Genomic DNA, 20403 nt, shown 5'->3' with positions numbered 1-20403 from the left:
TAGCAGTGATCAGCTGGAGCAGCTTGGAGTCCAGTCTTCTTCAGCTTCTCCACTAAAGCTGCTAACACGATGTTTTTCTCCAGGACAGGCCTCGGTGTGAAAGTCTTCCTGCACTGAGGGCAGCTGTGGATTCCCTTCCTGTCCTCTTCATCAAAGTGAGATTTAATACAGTTCCTGCAGTAGCTGTGTCCACAGATGGAACAAGAGAAGGTTTCTTGGTCCAGCTGAACTCCTTTCTGTGCCATTTCTCCTCTGTCTCTCTCTGGCAGGAACGAAGGCATTCTGATATTTTTTCTGTAGTGAATGGAGCCTGTTGGCTCCTAAATATTACCACATGTTTGTTATACCCAGGGAACAGGGAAAAACATTTACAGTGTTTCAGGAAGAAGAGGGAGGAGTTATCAGGCTTTGACACAGTCCAGGAAGTGGAACGGTTTGACGTAGACGCCCTTTGTTTAACCCTTTGAACACAAACAAAGGTAATTGGCCATCTGCTGATTTCTCAATATCCCTGAAAGATTGAGAACAGTGAAGTTTACATTTTCATTTGATTTTCAGGCTGATCAGTTTTTACATTTATGATATATGAATGAAATAAAAAAGCTGTCACTGTCATAGCATGGGACATATTATACCATGGAACATTTCTTGCCCACATATGTTGCTGTTCATGCTTTTCATTTCAACAATGGTGTCACGGCGAATGGGATGAGCCGTGTGAGGAATTAAATGAGGATCCAACTGCAGGTACTCACTGAGATGCGAAGGCCGTTTTTTGTAGAACACGGCACAAGGTGGAAATGGCAACCAGGAACAAAACTAATCTATACTGAGACAAACTAAACTAAACTGAACAAAAAACATGAACATGAAGGGGAATGAATAGAGGTATAGGAAGGTGGACAGCAGGGTAAACACAGTAGATTCATAGGAGATAAACAGACAGACCAGTGACTAGAACATGAGAAGACATGACTTAAATACACTCAGAAGAACACAGGGAGATTACACACAGGTGGGGAACACAGCTGGGAGTAATAGACAAGACAAGACAAGGGAAGCAAAACAGAATACACTGACATCAGACGTGACCCTTCAAAGTAAAACAGGAAACAAAAGACAATTCACAAGACAGACTAGACACTGAACTAAACCTACATTACACATGAGATACAAAACCTAAGAACTAATCTCTTAACAAGAATTACTGAAATATAGATTAATAATAATAATTACCAACAAAGCACAATTAGAGAATCAGAAAATAAACCATAATGCAAAATCAAACCAAACCATGAGAACTCAAAATACTGGGTCAAAACTGACCCAGAACCATGACAAACGGTTAAATTAAGACACAAAAATCACAGTTATTAATCCTTCCAATATAAAACATTTGGCTTTCAGACACAGTGGCAGTGTCTGTATCTTTATTGCAAGTATTTTGTGTTTTAGGACGTTGAATATCAAGTTAAATATGCTGCAAAATGTGAGAATTCATAGAATAAAAAGTCAGAATGTGTAGAACAGTTTTTAAAAATTTTTTACTTCTAAAAGGTTTTCACATACTTGTATTAAATCCACAGTTAGAGAAAAAAATATTCACAAACAATTCATATTTTCACAAATATATTTAGAGCTGCAAACTTGCAGTTTTTATATATTTTATATTTATTTATGATTTTTACTACTTGGAACCACAACTCTGTGATTCCAACCTCTCAGATCAGTGAATACAAGTGTTCATGATCCGGGGTGTCAGTGGTGTTTTGGTGTTTGGTGTTCTTTTCTAAGCTCAGGTCTTCTGGGCGAAGTTTTAAATCAGCCTCCATGTTCTGCTTGCTCCAAGTGTTCCCCAGTTTAATTTCGCCTTCTTTGTGTCTCCAGCTTTCTGCACCTCCAGATCATTATCCACTTACCTCCCCTCTTATCTGGATTTCTTCTGACACTAGACATTCCCTCTGACCGACTGCCTATCTGAATCCTACCTGCCAGAAGCTGTCGCTCTTTTTTCACCCATCTTCCTGTGGAGAATCTGGAAACCCGCCTGCCTGCTTTCCTGCTCACCACAACCATCCATCAGTACAGAAAAGAAGGTCTCCCTCCCTCCAAAACCCAGATTCACCAGCCTGCCAAAGAAGCAACCTTCTTTGCTCTCCTTGCAGTACAACTCACCTGTACTGGAAATAATACCGCTCTCCTCTGTTACAGTGGATCCAGCCTCTCAGAAGTTCCATGAAGACATTTTACAGTTTTCTGTCACTCTATTTAATAAAATCAGATTGAGGTTGAAACAGCCGTGCTTTCAGTCTGCTTGTGGGTTCATTTTCACGCTGGCCTCTCAGCACTGAAAGCTTGACTGCCCCCTCTGAAGTCACAAATTCAAACATTATGAGCTTCGACTTTTGCAGCACTTCTTGAGAGAGATGTGATGCAAAACTCACACTTGTAGCTGAAGGGGGACAGGGGGTGGTGAGGGGGTTTGTGTGATTGAACATGAGTCCATAGGAATGGAGGTCACCCAATCAGAATATTGATAACTGGTATGTATTGCGGCTCTTTGTGTTCTGTCTTTCTGGGGGTGTCGATCAGAACAAGCAGCAGCCAATCAAATGCAGTCCAGTCATTTATTTAGTTGGCTCAGATATTTACACAGCACAGTAATGAAGGGCACAGTACAGGTTTTACAGCCTTTGTAATCTGTGAGTGTGCATAGGTTTGCTCTGAAGAGGAAATAAACAACACGAAATAACATTTAGATTCATGTCACGTCTGTAGGTTTATATAACAGTTATAATTACTTAAACTAAAACTCGTACACATATTTCTGTGTTAAACTAAGTAGATCCTAACTCTGACGTTACAGCGTTCACAAAGACAAACACAGTCAGCACCATCTACTGACTACACAGGTTTACAGCAGAGTGATCATGTGACTCTATATTTGCACAAACATTGATATTGATATTGATATACCTTTATTAGTCCCACAAGGGGAAATTTCATGTTAAGGCTGCCGACCTATTGCACGCAATGGCGGCGCCATCTTACCCTCCGACCTGGGGAAGACAGGTCAGAGAGGTATAAATGGAAAATGCACAACATGAGGAAAAACAAGGAGAAAAAATAACTCCCCCAGACTGAGCTCCAACAGGGAGATCAGTTTGAGAACAGAGAAAAAAACACCTCAGCACATGAATCAGCACATCTCACAACATAGAAGACATAAGCTTTGAAGGCGTCTGGAAGGGGTGGGGGGTGAGTGTAGGTCTGTGTCAGTGTACATGCGTATGTGTGCGTGTGAGTGTGTGTGTGTTCCGTGTTCAACCGAGAGAAAGTGTCCCTTCACCTGATTAGGCAAAAGTCGACAGTCTTCGGTCGACGCGGGTGGCCTTGAATGAGGAGGGAGAAAGTCACAACACAGTCTTGTTATCTAAAGGAGAATTTTGTTATTCCTGTCAGCTTTTGCCTTGAGCAACCAGCTGGCGCCAGGGGGGCCGCATGAGATGAAGATGGTAGCTGTTTTGATTAGTGCGAACAAACTGCTTCCCATTTTTACAGTTGTCTAATGTCCGTCACTGCTTTTTCTTCAAACATGAAACCAATGACATCTTAAAAAAATAGTCACGAAACATTTATAGCACAGAAACATAAATTTTCATGAACATGAACATCAGTTTAGCTGAATGAAAATCATCATGAACAGTGACAACCTCAACAGCTAAAGTCATGGAGGCTAAACAGACATAAGATGGAGGGCCCCTCAAACAAAGTCAGTCATTAACTAGATAATAAATAATAAGATGTCAAAGTAGCAAAGATAAAGTGTGACTGACGTGATCTCTGTGTGAACAAGAGACCAAGGAAACTGGAAACTAAAGCATGTTTTCAGCAACTTTCTGGCAATGACTTCTGTCTATTTCAGTTTAATCAACTCTGCAGTGTCTCCATCTCCATGAAGCCAAAGTCCAGCATAGAGCGGCTGAGTGAATGTGGTCTGGACTCTGTGGAGGAGAGTCATGGTTTCAGAGACGCTGTAGAAAGACAGAATACCTGCTCTGTGATCCAGGTACACTCCTACTCTGGAGGACCGAGGACCTGAGAGATCAGTGTGGACATTATTGTGGAAAAATTTGCATCTCTCCTTTTCACAACGTAATGCCCAAGATTTGTCATTGTATCCAAATTTGCATTCATCTGAGCGCCCTGCTCTGCTGATATTCTTGTATGCGACTGCTACGTAAACCGCTTTTCCTCTCCACTCCACCTCCCAGTAATAACATCCAGTCAGACTCTCTCTACTCAGGACCTGCCAATAATATGCGAATCTGTCTGGATGATCAGAATAAGACACTTTCTGTTTCATTACTTTTGTTTTTCTTTTCCCCTCAGATAATGACAGATATCTGTTTGCTGTGTTTGGATCCAGTGTGATTTCATGTGAATATTTTAAGAATCCAGCTCTGGTCTTTGGCTCTGGTGGTGACAGTAAAACATCCACTTCAGTGACTGTCAGTGAGATGTTTGTCCATTCCTCTCTCAGAATGTCCTGTAGTTTATCTCTGGTCTCTGACACAGCTGCTGTCACAGCCTCAAAGTAGCTCAGAGGACGAATATTGATGCTGGATGAGTGTGTAGACTCACTGAGTGCTGACAGTGAGGGGTAGTTGTGTAGAAACTGGTTGTGATCCTCTGTGTGTGAGAGCTGCTCCAGCTCGCCGTCTTTCCTCTTCAGCTCAGCGATCTCCTGCTCCAGCTTCTCCTGAAGCTCTTTGACTCGACTCACTTCAGTTTCCTGCTGGGATCTGACCTGCTGCTTCACATCAGAGCTTCTTTTCTGGATGAGACGGATCAGCTCAGTGAACATCTTCTCACTGTCCTCCACTGCTTTATCAGCAGAGCCATTGATGGCCTCCACCTCCTGTTGAAGCAGCTTCACATCTTTCTCTCGCTCCTGGATTCTCTGCTGGATGTTTAGTCGTCTCACCTCGAGCTGCTTCTGCTTCTCAGTCCTTTCTGCTGCAGCTGGGACTGTTTCATGGCCTTTATGTTCATCCATTGTGCAGAGATAACAGATACTCTGCTGATCAGTACGACAGAAAATCTTCATCACCTCATCATGACGAGAGCAGATGTTCTCCTGGAGCTTCTTGGAGGGGGCCACCAGCTTGTGTTTCTTTAATGGAGCTGCATCATAGTGAGGTTGGAGGTGTTTCTCACAGTAAGAGGCTGGACAAGATAAACAGGACTTGATGGCTTTCAGCTTCCTCCCAGTGCAGACATCACAGGCCACATCTTCAGGTCCAGCATAGCAGTGATCAGCTGGAGCAGCTTGGAGTCCAGTCTTCTTCAGCTGCTCCACTAAAGCTGCTAACATGGTGTTTTTCTCCAGGACAGGCCTCGGTGTGAAAGTCTTCCTGCACTGAGGGCAGCTGTGGATTCCCTTCCTGTCCTCTTGATCCCAGAAACTTTTAATACAGTTCATGCAGTAGCTGTGTCCACAGGCTGTAGTCACTGGATCCTTCAGTAGGTCCAAACAGATGGAACAAGAAATTGTTTCTTTGTTCAGCTGAACTCCTTTCTGTGCCATTTTTCCTCTCAGTGTCAGTGACAGAGTAGTTTCAGTTATAAGGAAGAGAAACTCACACAGAGCTCTGATCTCAACAACATGTGAATGGAGTCTGTTTGCTCTTACACGTCACCACATGTTGATTACACCCATCTTAAAGGGCAGATCTGAAGGGGAGGGAATGAAAAATGAGAGGAGGTGAAAAGGGAGGAGCTATCAGGCTTTAACTGAATCTATGAGGAAGAGCAGTTTAAAGCAGACAAATGGTGCACAAATAAATTATGATTATCATTAGTAACTAGTGAGAAGAGAGAAGAGAAATACTTTTTATATGTAACAAAATCTGAGAGGGGGGAATTGTCTGTTTCCACACCAAAGGATTCAGTGGTAGGATATGGCTGGGACTAGAGTTAAATAAATCAGATAAAAACAAGAACAAAGAATTTCAGCAAAGCACGACAGAAAATACTCTGAGCAGAAGTAAGCATAATTATTGCCACACACAACAAAGGGGGAGAGAAAAGGCAGGCCACCACCTGTGGAACAGAAGGGACTTATTACATAAAGATAACATTGTTGAAAACAACTTAATAAAGATTTTGCCACACTACACTAAGCCTTTAATAATAGTTATTTTTCTTTTGTCAGTTCAAGAGGATTGTTTGTTCTTTTCTTGAGTGTCAGAGTTCCTCATATTTCAGTGGGGGCTCATACGATGTAAGGACAAAGAAGATGTAAGGTCTTTGAGCCAAGAATGGCTGGAGAGGTTGGATTACTGGAAACCAATTAAGACTTCCTCTCATTTGTTTAACAGTGATGGAAATCTTTCATCTGAAGGCTGACTGAGACACTGATGGTTATAACATACAGACAGCACTGCTGGCTGGTCTGTCTATAATAACACACAGCATATATTGTCAAACCATAACATTAAAATGTGAATTTGTGATTTGAATCTAGTAAGGGGGTTTCTGATTTTGGTAAAGTTTTATTTGAGCCGATCCAAGCATTTCCTGGTAAGGTAGATTTTTTTTCTTCTTCTCTTATTTGATCCAACAGTTAAGATGATCAGTCAATGAATATTTTAAATATTATTCTAACAGGTCCGACCTCCAGTTTTTCTTTATTGGCCCTCTTGCATAAAATATGCTTTAGTGAAAACTCAATTTCAACTGGATTAATACTAAATGTATTTAGATGGAGAGTGTTGTTGGCCACTACTGAGGTTCAGACGGAGTTGAGCAGGAAAAGAAAATTTGTCACAGAAGTGAGCACATAGTATTTCTGTGTCTCGTTTTATTCACACCGTCACTAATTAAGTTTCTATTCTGTATACAATTTATTTTTTATTAATCTGTTGAGAATTCTAACACTAGTGAACATGTAAAATACTGGACAATGTGAAAGGCGGCCTTAAACTCTAAACCTTTCTGTAATGTTTATCGAGAATGCTTGAATGTGTAGGCACAGCCCAGAGGCATGAGGATATTTCTCTGTAGTGTTCAATGTACAGTATGTGGCTGTCTCAGAAAGTCCCAGTTTCTGTACTTTATATTGTGTAAGGATCTGCATCAATTTTTAAATTAAATATTGAGAGACGTGGAGAAAATATTTTGCCAAGTTTGTGTAAAAGTATTGGGGGCTACTAGCTAAGGAGGACTTGATGGCTTTCAGTTTCCTCTCAGTGCAGACATCTTCACAGCTCATTGTGTGTTTTAGAAGTTCAGATATAATCATGAAAATGAAACTCAGGGGCGATTTTAGCTCATTTTTGAATCAAAGCACCCCCAAAGATTTCTTACTTTTTTTGACAATATTTGCTGTTTGTGTGACACACTACTAAAAATATAAAAAGCATACAGTATTTGGTTGAGACGGAAGATTTTAACAACAAAAGTATAGATAACCCCTCCCCCCTCCCAAAATGGTTTGTTCCAGCTCACCTCTCCCCTGCTCTGGCTCTAGCTCAATGACTGTATAAAAGATGGATGACGCGACACCGCCTCCTCCCATTGTGCAAAAATGAAGCCAAAATATCCCAAGAGCATCTGGCTGCAGCCACTGTGGAGGCTGCCATCTTGCAAATTTGGAGCCAGAGTCTGCGCAGTAGTGACTTGAGGTGGAGCGACTGTGTAAAGCTCCCGCCGACACACCCGCTGGACGTGACCGCAAACACGCCCCCCTACACTTTTTACGTAGCCCGGCTGCTCGAGTTTTTTTGCTGGTTTACCACGACTGACGACTCGTTTAATTAAGGTAAATACAACCATGTAGTGATGGGTAGATGAGGCCTCGTGAAGCGTTTCAGCACATTCCCCAAACTGTATTGATACTGTGTCGACACAGTGTTGCTGTTTTGCTCCATACTGACACCTGCTGGACCTTAAATATCATTGCAGGCAACTTACTTGAGACTCACAACAGACACTGAATCAATGACCTAGTCATACTTGTATACACTGTAAGGTACTTTCCATGGAATCATTTTATATCTTTTACATTGCAAATATTGTAGACATCTTTAAAATATATTGTGAATGACTTGATGCATTCTCAATCATCCAGGAAAGTAAATCTCCAAAAGTTGAATCTGTTCATCTGGACGTAGCGTTTTGTGGGAGAAACGTTTCGTCACTCATCCAAGTGACTTCTTCAGTCTCAGCTGACTGCAGGTTTCCCCAAACCTTATAAACAGTACATTTGCATAATGACTGAAACCAGCCCACTGAAGGAACAATGAGCTGTGAGGTCAGTTCCTTAATCATAATTATGCAAATTCCCATGAACATTGATCAACAATCACTAACCAACCCGACACAAACAGAGTAACATAGTGTACGCTGTTAAGTGCCAGGAGGATTGCCAGGATTTATACATCGGGGAAACCAAACAACCTCTAGCGAAGCGGATGGCACAACACTGAAGAGCAACCTCATCAGGCCAGGACTCTGCAGTCTATTTACACCTACAGGCCAGTGGACACTCTTTCAATGATGAGGATGTACACATCCTGGACAGGGAGGAACGCTGGTTTGAGCGCGGAGTCAAGGAGGCCATTTACGTGAAAAGGGAAAGACCATCTCTGAATCGAGGAGGGGGCCTAAGGGTACATCTTTCACCATCTTACAATGCTGTGATTGCAGCCATTCCCCAACTCTCTGTGAATGGTACTCATGGCCATTGATCAGTGTTCTTTGATCAGTGGGTTTTGGTTAGTGATTGTTGATCAATGGTCATGGGAATTTGCATAATTATGATTAAGGAACTGACCTCACAGCCCATTGTTCCTTCAGTGGGCTGGTTTCAGTCATTATGCAAATGTACTGTTTATAAGGTTTGGGGAAACCTGCAGTCAGCTGACACTGAAGAAGTCACTTGGATGAGTGACGAAACGTTTCTCCCACAAAACGCTACGTCCAGATGAACAGATTCAACTTTTGGAGATGTTGTGAATGACATTAAGTGAAAATTAAAATGAAAGTATTGTGAATGTATATTACTCATTTAAATGTAATTGACTCAGAGTTTATTATAAATTTCTATTCAGAAAAATAAGTTTATCCAATGTTTTTGCATTCTGTCTATTGCGTTTTTTTGACACCATTTCCCCAGCTTTGGAAAACACACGCTCACAGGGCACAGATGAAGCTGGGGTACACAAAAGCTGTAAAGCCAGGTGGAAAAGGTTCAGATAAGATGTCTTCCTATTCCCCCAGTACGTTAAAGGATCCTCTGATCTTGGAATGTTTCTCTCCGACACTCTCCACAATACTAAGGGGTTGGCAGTCCTTTATAATAAAATTCAGGACTGCCTGGTCCAGAACAGTCTTCCTAGATGCTTGATTTCAAAATAATAAAACACATATTAATAAAAAAAAAATGATGATAAAGCTGTTCAGTGTCAATATGGGCCGACCTGTGTTCATTCTCTGTGTGTTTGTCTCCTCATTTTCATGTTTGGCTCTGTAATGCCTAAACACTGAGGAGGTGTTTTTGTTTGTGTAAGAAAGCTCAGCAGAACAGATGCGACATTTAACCTGCATAAAATGAAATAAATAATTTACACTGCAAGTCACATTGCTGTTTTTCCTATTCTGATAGATTACACTGAAACAAAGACAGGCAAACTATTCCCTTATGTGCAGTTAAGAGATCAAAATGATCCCACACAGCAGAAACATTTCTTTTTCTTTCGGGCTCCATTTCGTTATGGAGAGATGTGTATTTTTTTTATCTTTGCGAGAGTAACTTTGTGTTTTTTTGGTGGCGACTCATTCCGTTGGCAGATGCGGATGCGGTACCTTTTAAACACAGGCTGTGTCCGAATTCAGGGGAAGGATGCTTAAAATGCCATATTTGGAGGCAATGACGTCACAGCGACGCGACGAGGACTGTCCGAATTCAAAGAGCACTCAAAATGTGGCGACAAATGTGTCCTACTTTACCGCGAATTTGAGGGTTAGTCGTGTCCGAATTCAGGGGAAGGATGCGCCAATGCCAAATTTGGAGGCAATGACGTCACGGTGACCCGACGAAGGCTGTCCGAATTCAAAGGGTACTCAAAATGTGGCGACAAATGCGTCCTACTTTGCCCTGAATTCTAAGGATGGTCCGATGTATCCTTCATGTCCTACTATATCCCAGGATTCATTGCGGGTCATAGAGGAGATTTGTTTCTGATAACGATGGTGGTCGAAGCAGGAGAGGAAAACACTTTCAAAATGTAAGTATATGAAAATCTGGTTGTACAAAAGTTAAATTGTTATAGCGGTCGTTTTGTTAAGCTTTGGGCATCTGCATAGACATGTTTCTTTTCTTTAAAATAACCATAAACCAGCTTGTATCGCAGGTCCCGCGATTTTTCATGTATTGCCGCTTACATACAGCCAATTTTGATTTTTTCGAATCTGTGATATGTTGTGGGGAACAAAGACCAAACGGCTTAATTTATTAAAACGAGGAGAAAACGATCACCTCTTCACTGGGGTGAAGAATTGGGCCGCTACAGCGTGGATGTACAAGAATAAATCAATTTACACATCATATTCATATGAGTACGGTCCTATTAACCCTCATGCTGTACAGCAGCGGTCCCCGACCTTTTTTGCGCCACAGACCGGTTTATGTCAGACATGGAGCGGCCTTTAAGGTATCCTGGAAAAATACAACCACATAAAATGATCCAACCAAGACAAAAACTGTGGTATTTTGTAAATATAATAATAAACGTGAATGTACTGTGTAACTGTGTAACTTTATTAGAAGCGTCCTCCTGAAAATGCGCCAATATTGACAGTAACAGTATCCTCCTCTCTGCCGCTTAATGCTCTCTGGTGGCTATGGTAACGTGTAAATATTTCTTTCAAAATAAGACACACAACTACAACAAGGGAAAGACCCCAGGGAAACAGAGTTAACGATAAAACCCCTGAAAACCATAAATTTCACAGCGGAGCCTTAACTCTCGTAGCCCGGTACCAAACGACTCACGGACCGCTGCTGTACAGAACCTGTGATGTCCAGACGGTGTTCCTCTGGTGTTCTGCTGTGAAAACCTTTGGGCTTAGGGATTAACATAGTTACCTTTCCTTTCTTCTCTTATTTGTTGTGTGTGATCAGGACAATTCTGGAGAAGATGGGCCTGCAGGGGAAAGTCACCCCCTTGCAGGCCAGAAGACATGAGATAACTTTAAAGAATACAAAGTACGTATGTGTGTTATCAAGAAGATAATTCTTAAGAACACAAGTTAATAAATGTGCAATTACTCAGAGTTGTTGTGGTGTTTTTATTTGCCTGCTGTCATTTTTGATTTCCTCTGCCTTTAGGATTGCAAGTATCCAGGCTCAGGAGAGGGGGTCAGTGGGAAGCCCACTGCTGCTACTTGGCCCTGGTTTGCCCTCATGGATGAGGTGATAGGACAGATGCCTTCCATTACGCCTCCTGTCCTAATGTCCTCTCTCCCTGAGGACACTCCAGGGCCAAGCGCAGCACTGGGTCACCAAAACGACAGCGATGACGAAGCGGCTCAGCCACCTACGACAGGGAGAAAGAGGAAAAGAGATGATGAGCTGCTAGACCTCATCAGAGAGGACATGAGGCAGCAAAGAGAGGCTGAGGAGAGGAGAGCAGGGAGAGGACGGACAGACTGTTTTCACTTCTAGAAAGATTAGTTCCCAAATGAGTTATGTATTGAGAAATTTATTTATTTGAATATTTTTGTTACATTGTTATATGTGTTGCATTAGTTTAAAGGTTTTATGTTATTAATCAATTGATTCAAACAAACATTAATTGTCACTGAACTCAATCTTGTTTACAGGCATTTTTAACATGTATGAACATAACGCTAACTTTGAGCAATATTACTTGGATATTTATTTGATAGCAATAAAGTAAATAACAATAACAATTAAACAAGAATATTTCAAATACACAGTATGGAAAGATGGAAAAACAATATTTTCAGTTGTTCACACAGGATTAACCTGAGTGACCTGTTCCTGGACCGTTTCTTTAACAACTGTAATAGATTACAGGAAGTCTCTGGCAGTGTTGCTGAATCTGCCCGATCAAGATCAGACGTGGATGAGCTGCAACTGAGACCTGAGGTTTGTCTTTTCTGGTGGGCGAGTGGAGAATCACACAGGGTGGTCTGCAAAGAGCTTTAGGATGCTTCCTCCCACTGTCCACTGCATCCTCCATCCACAGGGTTTGCAGGGCTGGCTCACTCGTGGCTGCCACACCACTAAGATGTTTACAGAAATATGCAAGCAGGAGATGGTGGATGCTATATTATTAGTATAATACTTGTAACTCTGTAGCAGACAACAGTTTGATAAAGTGCTATGTAAAAAAACAAACAAACAAAAGATTAGATTCTATACGTTTCAAAGATGTTTAGTTTATATATTTTATATGATACAGTACATGTGTGAGAATGACCGATGTTGTGGCAAAAAATGATCGTCTGCCAAAAACTGATTTCCGGTTTTTGCCCTAAACTGATTGGTCGTATTTAACCTGCTATTAATAACTTGTTGGTCTATAATACGTGAAACATGTCAAATGTGTCCCTTATTAGTGATATCAAGTCACTTTGAGCCACCAGCAACATTCCAGTAACAAGGTAGAAGCTGCAATCAGTTTTTGGCAGTGACTTTTATATATCCTTTATTTATCCAGTTAAAAAAAAAAATCTTATTGACATTAGAAATTTATTTTTTAAGAGTAATCTGGCCAAGAGGACAGCAGACAACGCAACAAATATATCAATTGTACCTACATTATAAAGTTATAAAGATACTTGAACAACAGGTAAATATTCTATATATAAAACCCCTTAGTAAACCATGTTCACCGAAGTCTATTTACCAACATACATAAAGATATTTCACATATTACACTCGGAAACATTAGAAATCAGTTTTGGCAGCCGAACACTTTTTTGACACAACGCCGGCAATATTTCAATTATCCGTGTAATTAGCTAAGTAATTCCTAAATGCGTGTAGATTAAAGGAAATTATTTTACCTGGATATGATTGTCTCTGATGAGCCTAAGGTACAAAACGTGCGGGCGGCGACGATAAGGTTTTTCTAGCTCCTCGAGAATTAAAATTGTCCAAACAACGGAGCGACATTTCTGGGTCCATTTTAAAGTTTTCGCGCTGTGGCGCTAGCGTCCGGAAAAACACGCAAGTAAGGGCGGAGTTGAAGGTTAGGAGGCTGTCCACAGCCCATCTGTTATGTTATGTTTGTTCAATAAAGTTTCTATGGAGAAAAAAAGGGGGCTGTCCAGGCCTTCTCACTTCCTGACTACCCGTCCGTCTAAGGACACTACCTTGTGACGTAGGTAGGTAGTGTCCTTATGAGCATCCTTCCCCTGAATTCGGACACAGCCACAGTTTGGCGCGTTGGCAATGAGCGATACGGCAGCTGTATCGATCACGTGACGTTTTCTTAAAGCGACGCACGCACCGATACAGGTTTCGCTCTGTGAGCTTGATACATGCGTCGGTGCGTCAGTGTTGCTGGACCCATGACTACAACCATGTCACTGTTATAAAAAAAGAAACACAGCTTATCATCTTATAGTTCTAAAATCACTCTGTTGTTAATTCGTTAGCTAGATTAGCCGCTAGCGTATGCACTGTGTTGGAGGCTTGTTGGTAGCTAGTTAGCGATGCTACACACCTAATACTCTTAATAGTCTGTGTTATTGAAGGATTCAGCGCTTCTCATGTTTTTTTTATCCATTTTTAGACAGCGATGAGATCATCTGCACACTCTACAGAAGCCCAGAGTTACTGTTAATATCAAAAATATAATGCTGTCCTTTGAGATTTTAACATAAGATTGTGAGTGTAATGGATCTAAAACTATTTAAATCTTGAGAGCCCTCTACAGCCTGGTAACATGGAGACTTTAAAAACATCAGCAGAACGTTTCAGTAATGTAGTCTAATTTGTTCTTTTCATTTAATAATAGAGTCCATATTGTATCAACAGCTACATTCACCTTGGAGAGAAACTAGTGAGGGAGACCATCAGGACCAAGCTGGGTTTCCTGGGTCCAGAGGTTTGGAGAAACTTCTTCCCTTTCTTTCATCACAGCTGTCCTGTGCCAGAGGTGCTGTTGACCTACTGAAAGAGGCATCATTTAAGAAACACCAGGAACACTGAAGCTCATCACATTGATCAAGCAGGACTCATGATCTTCACCAGCAGCTCCCTCACAGGGAAATCTTCAGCACTCCTCTGTAGGCCCGCTCCAGGAGATGGATAAACTCAGCATTTGATGAACACTGTGATGGAGACCTTTGGTTTGTGTAATGTTATAAATACTCGGATACTCCCCAGAGGCTCCAGGCTTTTACATAAAGATATTATATTCAGTCCTGTAGAAAGTTATATATTTAAAAATATATGATCCTCTCTGGTTACTCTGGTATGAATAACTGTGAATCACTTTATGGTAAATAACACACTATCTGCAAAAAAGTAAGTACCACTATGAAAGCATGAAACTCATAAATCTTACAACACAAAATTAGTATTATTAAATTAGTTAAATTAGTATCTGCAGTAAAGATTTTTTCTCTACCACTGGCAAAGTTGCCTCCATTTTTATAGTTTTTTATTAATATTTTGTAATAAATTATTCTGTTTTGGGAGTGTTTTTATGTATCTCTATTATATTATACATACACATTAAAAGTGAATCTCTGTTCAAAACATGCACTCAGTTTACTTCTTACTCACTATGAGCATCATATAAATAACCTTTATCAGATTTGATGGTTTTGTTACAGACTTTTCAAAAAAGTGTTTTGATTTTCTTTCACAAATGTGGGGATTGTGTTAAAATGTACAAAACAGTGATGCCATGTTTTGTGACGAGGACCCAGGCACTTAGAGACTTGATGAATTTAAGAATCTTATGATTTAATAAAGAAATTTGCAGACTTACACAGAGATGGTAAAATTATGATGACTGATAGCGGAGACGAAGACAACAGATGACGCGGACAGGGAGGAACAGGGGTTTAAACGCACCAAGGAGACAGTCAGAGAGAACTCGTGACAACTGGAGACATTTAAGGATGCAGGGACTGAAAGACAGGGAAGAAGTCTCATTGTGACGTGTAAAGTTTATCTTGCCTGGCTGGGCAGCTCTCTGGGTGCTCAGCACCCTCAAAGCTCTGATCCTAGAATCGCCCCTGATGAAACTGTAAGTATTTACTTGTGAGAATGAGTCAAAAATTAGTAGAAAAGACTGTCTGCACAGTTGATGGTGGTATTAAAGAAACAGTAGAAGGGACTGTTAGCTTTTGACTTCAAATATTTATCTAAGTCAAACACTTGTGCCAACATTAGATACTGATGATGCATAAAACATTAAGAATTTGTAACAGATTGCATTTCTCTTTTTATTTTTAAACAGGATCCTACAGATGTTGTTTTTTTATTGCTCTCATTTTTTTTTTTTTTTTAGGAAATACTGAGAACAACTCTTTGTAAAGTCTCTCCTAATGTGGTTATGTCCCTTCACAAGCAGGTGTTTTCAGAGGATATACTTTAAAAGGTTTTTGTGCACGACTTATTCAATAGCAGCAGAAAAACAGTACCTGGTGAACATAATGGTACACTAAACAGCTAAAGATGGAGGTGGAGACCAAAAACAGAGCTAAAAACAGAGTAATAATTTGCCATGTATGTAAATAACAATGTACAAAAACTGCAATGGGTAAGATTCTAAAATGTTGATGACAGTCTTTAGTTTTAGACCTATATGACTGCAGGTCAGGGTTTCTGGTGGAATGAGGGTGGGGGCCTGGAGTCTATACCAGCTATCTTGGTGGAGAGATAGGTTGTCATTCTATCTAGACATATAAATCAGAATAAATAAAGGGGGAAGGGCTAAATTATGACAAAAGAAACTTCTCATACGCCCCACCACCATCACAACCAACCAGCCAACCAAACAAAAAACTACCCTCTGCCTTTGAGCTTGAGATCTGTGGACTCAGTGGTCTCTTTTAAAAGACAGCTAAATACTCACCTTTTTAAACTTGCTTTCGGTTAATTTTTGTTTTTATGATATTATGTTTTAGCTTCTGTGAAGCACTTTGTGATTTTCTTTTTGATCTTGAAAGGTGCTATACAAATACAATTTTACTTACTTACTGACTTCACCCTGTTCTTAAGAAAACCTAGAGAAGCTATTTAAACGACTAACCTTGACCTCTGTGGCAATGAAGAGTGAGATACTGGTTAAAACATTAGTTATACGGATTGCCGATGATACAGTGGTAACTGATTTCAGATAAAGATGATGTTGCAAATTGATCTGAAACCAAATACCTTGTGGTATAAGCAGAACAACTTCGAAAGCCCATTAGTGCCGCTATCATCTCAGAAGACAAAGGGAATAGAGGACACCCTCAGAAACATCTATAACATTACTTTAGACTTTAAACTTATACAGGGCCGGGTCGCGGGGGCAGCAGCCTAAGCAGAGAAGCCCAGACCTTCCTCTCCCCAGCCATGTCTTCCAGCTTGTACGGGTAAACACCGGACCATTTCCCAGGCCAGCCGAGAGATATAATCTCTCCAACGAGATTTGGGTCTGCTCTGGGGCCTTCTCCCAGTGGGACATGCCTTGACCACCTCACCCAGGAGGTGGTCCGGAGGCATCCTTATCAGATGCCCGAACCACCTCAACTGGCTCCTTTCAATGTGGAGGAGCAACAGCTCTACTCTGAGACCCTTGCGGATGGCTGAACTTCTCAACCTATCTCTAATGGAGAGGCCAGCCACCCTTCAGAGGAAGCTCATTTCTGCCGCTTGCGTCCACGATCTTATTCTTTCAGTCACTACCCTCAGCTCGTGACCATGCAGACGTGGACAAAATTGTTGGTACCCTTCGGTCAATGAAAGAAAAAAGTTTTTCTTGTCTGTAGGGTGAGGGTAGGGATGTACATCGACTGGTAAATTGAGAGCTTCACTTTTACACTTAGCTCCATCTTCACCACAACAAACTGGTACAGCACCCGCATTACTGCAGCCGCAGCACCAATCTGTCGGTCGATCTCTCGCTACCTTCTCCCGTCACTTGTGAACAAGACCCCGAGATACTTAAACTCCTCTACTTGGAGCAGGGACTCGTCCCTGACCCAGAGTGGGCACTCCACTCTTTTCTGGTCTGAGGACCATGGCCTGAGATTTGGAGGTGCTGATTCTCAGTCCCACCGCTTCACACTTGGCTGTGAACTTTTCTAGTGCAAGCATTAAGCGATCACCCGATGAACAACAGAACCACATCAACTGCGAAAAGCAGACATGAGATTCTGAGACTACCCAAGTTAAAGCCTTCGGCCACTTGAAAATGCCTAGAAATTCTGTCCATTAAAATTACGCACAGAATCAGTGACAAAGTGCAGTCTTGTCAGAGAGAATCTATCACCCACCGGAAATGAGTATAACTTAATGCTGGCTATGTGGACCAGGTCTTGCAATGGACTTGTATAAGGATGAAATGGCCCGTAACAATGGCCCAGAGACCACTCCTGAAACACCTCCCACAGGAAACTCCGAGGGCCATGATCAAATGCCTTCTCCAAGTCAGGGTAAAGACCTGGTCCCGTGTTCCATGACCAGGACGAAAACCTTATTGGTCCTCCTGTATCTGAGGTTCAACTAATGGATGGACTCTGATTTCCAGCACAGTGGCATAGGCTTTCCCAGGGAGGCTGAGGAATATGATCCCCCTATAGTTGGAACACACCCTCCGGTGCCTCTTCTTAAAGACGGAAACCACCACTCAGGTCTGCCAATCCAGAGGTACCGCCCCTGATCTTCATGCAACAATGTAGAGGCGTGTCAACCAAGACAGCCCTACAATGTCCAGAGCCTTCAAGGACTCCGCTCAAACCTCATCCTCCCCAGGGGCCCTGCCACCAAGGAGTTGTTTAAGGGTGATCTCACCCCTGGAGATAGATGAGCTATCCCCCTCATTCCCATACTCTACTTGTTCTATGGGAGACTTACCAGTTAGATTAAGGAGGTCCTCATAGTATTCCTTTCACAGCCCGACAATGTTCTTAGTCGAAGTCAGCACTTCACCCACACTATACACAATGCAGGTAGAGCACCATTTTCTCATCCTTAGTTTCCTGATGGTTTGCCAGAATCTCTTCGAATCCGAAAGACTTTTTCCATGGCTCTCCGAACTGTGAGCCACTGCCTGAGCCACATTCTGCTTGGACTGTCAGTACCTATCAGCTGCCTCCAAAGTCTCACAGGCTAACCAAGCCCAACAGGACTCCTTCTCCAGCCTGGTGGCTCCCTTCACCTGTGGTGTCCACCATTTGGTTTGAGGTTACCAAGAGGCACCAACCACCTTGCAGCTGCAGCTCAGTGCAGCGGCTTCAGAACGTCCACTCAATGTCCCCAGCTTCCATCCGAATGCTGTTGAAGCTCTGCCAGAGGTGTGCATTGAAGATCTCATCGACCGAGGCCTCTGCCAGGCATTCCCAGTGCACCCTTACTACACGTTTAGGTGCACCAGATTTGTCCAGCATCCTCCCACGCCACCTGATCCAACTCGCCACCAAGTGGTGATCAGTTGACAGCTCAGCCCCTCGCTTTACCAGAGTGTCCAGGACATATGGCCGCATGTCTGGTGATACGATTACAAAATCAATCATTGACCTGCAGCCTAGGGTGTCCTGGTCCTACGTGCACCTATGGACACCCTTATGTTCAAACATGGTGTTCCTTATTGACAAAATGTGATTTGCACAGAAATCCAACAACAAAACACTACTTGGGTTCAGATCTGGGAGGCTGCTAATCCCAATAACGCCCCTCCAGGTCTCTCTGCCATTGCTCACATGAGTGTTGATGTCTCCCTTTAGGACAACAAAGTCCCCAGGTGGAGCACCCTCAAGCACCCCGCCCAGGGACTCCAAGAAGGTTGGGTACTCTGAATTGTCGTTCAGCACATAAGTGCAGATGACAGTCAGGGCTCATTCCCCAACCTGAAGGTGCAGGGCACAAACCCTCTCGTCCACCAGGAGAAACACCAACCTACAGGCAGCAAGCGAAGGGATTATCTAGGATACCCACCCCAGCCTGTCGTCTCTCACCAAGGGCAACTCCAGACTAAGACAGAGTCAAGCCTATCTCCAGGAGGCTGGTTCCACAGCCCAAGCTGTCCTTTGAGATGACCCTAACTATATAGCAAGAGCCTTTCAACCCCAGCTGATCCCTTTCGAATCAATCTTTGTCTGGTTCCTCAACAAGGAGCACTTTCCCATAGGAGACCCTACTAGGGGCCAAAAGCACCCTGACAACATAGCCCTTGGGATCCCTGGGACACACACACACCATTCCACCACAATAAGGTAGCGATTCCTGGAGGAGTAGTGAAGTGTATTCATATGAGACAAACTTGAGACAAAACTCCCGGCTTGAGTGAACGCTGGCGCGCCTGGCTGCCGCTACTCACCGGTACACTTTCGTTTATTCTGATTATTTGGATTCAGATTTGAATGTGATTTGAATGAACAGGGACATTCACACTCAGGACCATATCGATCTCTGCCAGGGATTGATTTGCACCGCTTGTCCTCAACATCTGCTATTTCAGCTGAATGTGCTCTGATGTCTTCTTCTCAGTGAGGTGCACTAGCTTAACTGTTTGAGCTATTCTAGCCTACCTGTTTGTCGCTCCGGCCTGCTCGGCCCCTTTTTCTCCACATAATCGAAGATGTGGGCCAAGATGTTCCTGAACTGGTCGGCAGTATTTTGTATTCTCCTGACGCTCGTCTACCATCCTACGGCTGGACTGCTCCGCTATTCAGCCGCTGAGCTCCTCCGCCTTCGCGGGCAGCTGCCGCTCCCGTCGCCGGCGGAGCTCCACTACTACCCGGACATCACTTTCCAGCCTCGCCGGAGATACATCCATCGCGGGTCCCGCAGGATTTTCCATAACTCCAATGGAACTAAATCGTTTTGGTCTGCTACTCGCCGCCATCGCAGGAACCCTGATCGGGCTGTCAACCATCGATCTCCAGCCCACCTGCCCAGGGCGCCCACCGCGATTAGCAAAAAAGAAAATACTCCACTTCGGTCTTCTAAATACTCGTTCATTGACAAATAAGGGACCTCTCATCCAAGATCTCCTATCTGACCGTAAGTTTGACTTTTTTTGCTTAACTGAAACCTGGCAACAGCCTGATGACTTTTCTCAGCTAAATGAATCTACTCCTCCGGGGTTTGTTTACTTTTCTAAATCCCACTGCTCAGGTCGTGGGGGTGGTCTCGCGATC

The 20403-nt window shown here is 42.6% G+C and overlaps 1 protein-coding gene across 1 annotated transcript; it reads right to left on the bottom strand.

Moving 5' to 3' along the window:
- Nucleotides 1-2613: 2613 nt before the first annotated feature.
- On the bottom strand, nt 2614-7650 carry LOC100702042 (tripartite motif-containing protein 16-like). Its single transcript, XM_019363301.2, has 2 exons — nt 7513-7650; nt 2614-5736 (listed from the first exon to the last, which is right to left on the bottom strand). The coding sequence occupies exon 2, from the start codon at nt 5588-5590 to the stop codon at nt 3917-3919; it is 1674 nt and encodes a 557-aa protein (XP_019218846.1). The 5' UTR covers nt 5591-5736; nt 7513-7650; the 3' UTR covers nt 2614-3916.
- Between the last annotated feature and the right edge of the window lie 12753 nt (nt 7651-20403).

The sequence above is a fragment of the Oreochromis niloticus genome, linkage group LG3, assembly GCF_001858045.2.
Source record: "Oreochromis niloticus isolate F11D_XX linkage group LG3, O_niloticus_UMD_NMBU, whole genome shotgun sequence".
Lineage (NCBI taxonomy): Eukaryota > Metazoa > Chordata > Actinopteri > Cichliformes > Cichlidae > Oreochromis > Oreochromis niloticus.
The sequence above is the reverse complement of the archived record's forward strand: the minus strand, read 5'-3'. Positions and strand labels throughout refer to the sequence as shown.

Excerpts from the sequence above, each read along its gene's own strand:
- LOC100702042 (XM_019363301.2), bottom strand. The coding sequence starts at position 5,590 with ATGGCACAGAAAGGAGTTCAGCTGAACAAAGAAACAATTTCTTGTTCC.